The sequence below is a fragment of the Nestor notabilis genome, unplaced genomic scaffold, assembly GCF_000696875.1.
Source record: "Nestor notabilis isolate BGI_N333 unplaced genomic scaffold, ASM69687v1 scaffold24586, whole genome shotgun sequence".
Lineage (NCBI taxonomy): Eukaryota > Metazoa > Chordata > Aves > Psittaciformes > Psittacidae > Nestor > Nestor notabilis.
In genome coordinates, this window is record NW_009934583.1 from 1 (window position 1) to 685 (window position 685).

At 60.4% G+C, this 685-nt stretch overlaps 1 protein-coding gene across 1 annotated transcript in view; it reads right to left on the reverse strand.

Annotated features, from left to right (window-relative positions):
- Positions 1–112: 112 nt before the first annotated feature.
- Positions 113–685, reverse strand: part of TCIRG1 (T-cell, immune regulator 1, ATPase, H+ transporting, lysosomal V0 subunit A3) — a gene marked incomplete at its 5' end in the record, with an annotated part of 2,562 nt that continues 1,989 nt past the window's right edge. Inside the window, 3 exons of the mRNA XM_010017429.1 lie at positions 113–235; positions 317–407; positions 479–636. Coding sequence (XP_010015731.1) covers positions 113–235; positions 317–407; positions 479–636 — 372 coding nt within the window. The remainder of the gene's footprint in view (positions 236–316; positions 408–478; positions 637–685) is intronic.

The window sequence follows — 685 nt, forward strand, 5'->3', positions numbered from 1 at the left end:
TTCCAACACAAACCATTCCATGATGGCCCCATGCGCCCACCTCACCTGGGTGAGTCCAGCACCCTTAGCATGACCATGGGTGGCCAGCACCCACGGGTGCAACCATGAGGACTCACACATGGTTGAAGACCCCCAGCAGGACACCGAAGCCCATGTGCACGATGCCCAGCACCACGGACATCTTCATCTTGAAGGAGTTGAGGAAGTTGAGGTGGTTGGTGGCCAAACTCCAGATCTACCAAGGACAAGGTGGGTGAGACTATGGGGCCACCCCACCGAGGGTCCCACCCCATCCTCTCCCCCATGGGACACTCACTGGGTCTATCCCAAAGGGATAAGGCCCTTGGAAGACGCCGGTGACGTTGGGGTCCAGGGTGAGGATCGGGTGGGTGGCGAGGTAGGCAGAGCTGTGGGCAGAGCAAGGGGTGTCAGTGAAGGCAGGACCCAAGCAGAGCTCACAGGGGGCTTGGGGTCCCACCTCCAGGAGGAGTGATTGGCCATGGTGGCCACACTCCAGGCAGAGGGGAAGATGACGGTGGCTTTGCTGAAGCACTCGTTGTAGATGAAGCCGGTGTAGATGGAGAAGGCCCCCATGAGCAGGATGAGGTAGCGGCCCTCGAAGAACGTCAGCCAGATCTGGGGGGGGAAACGTGGTGCCGGTGTCCCATAACACCAACCCTGCCCC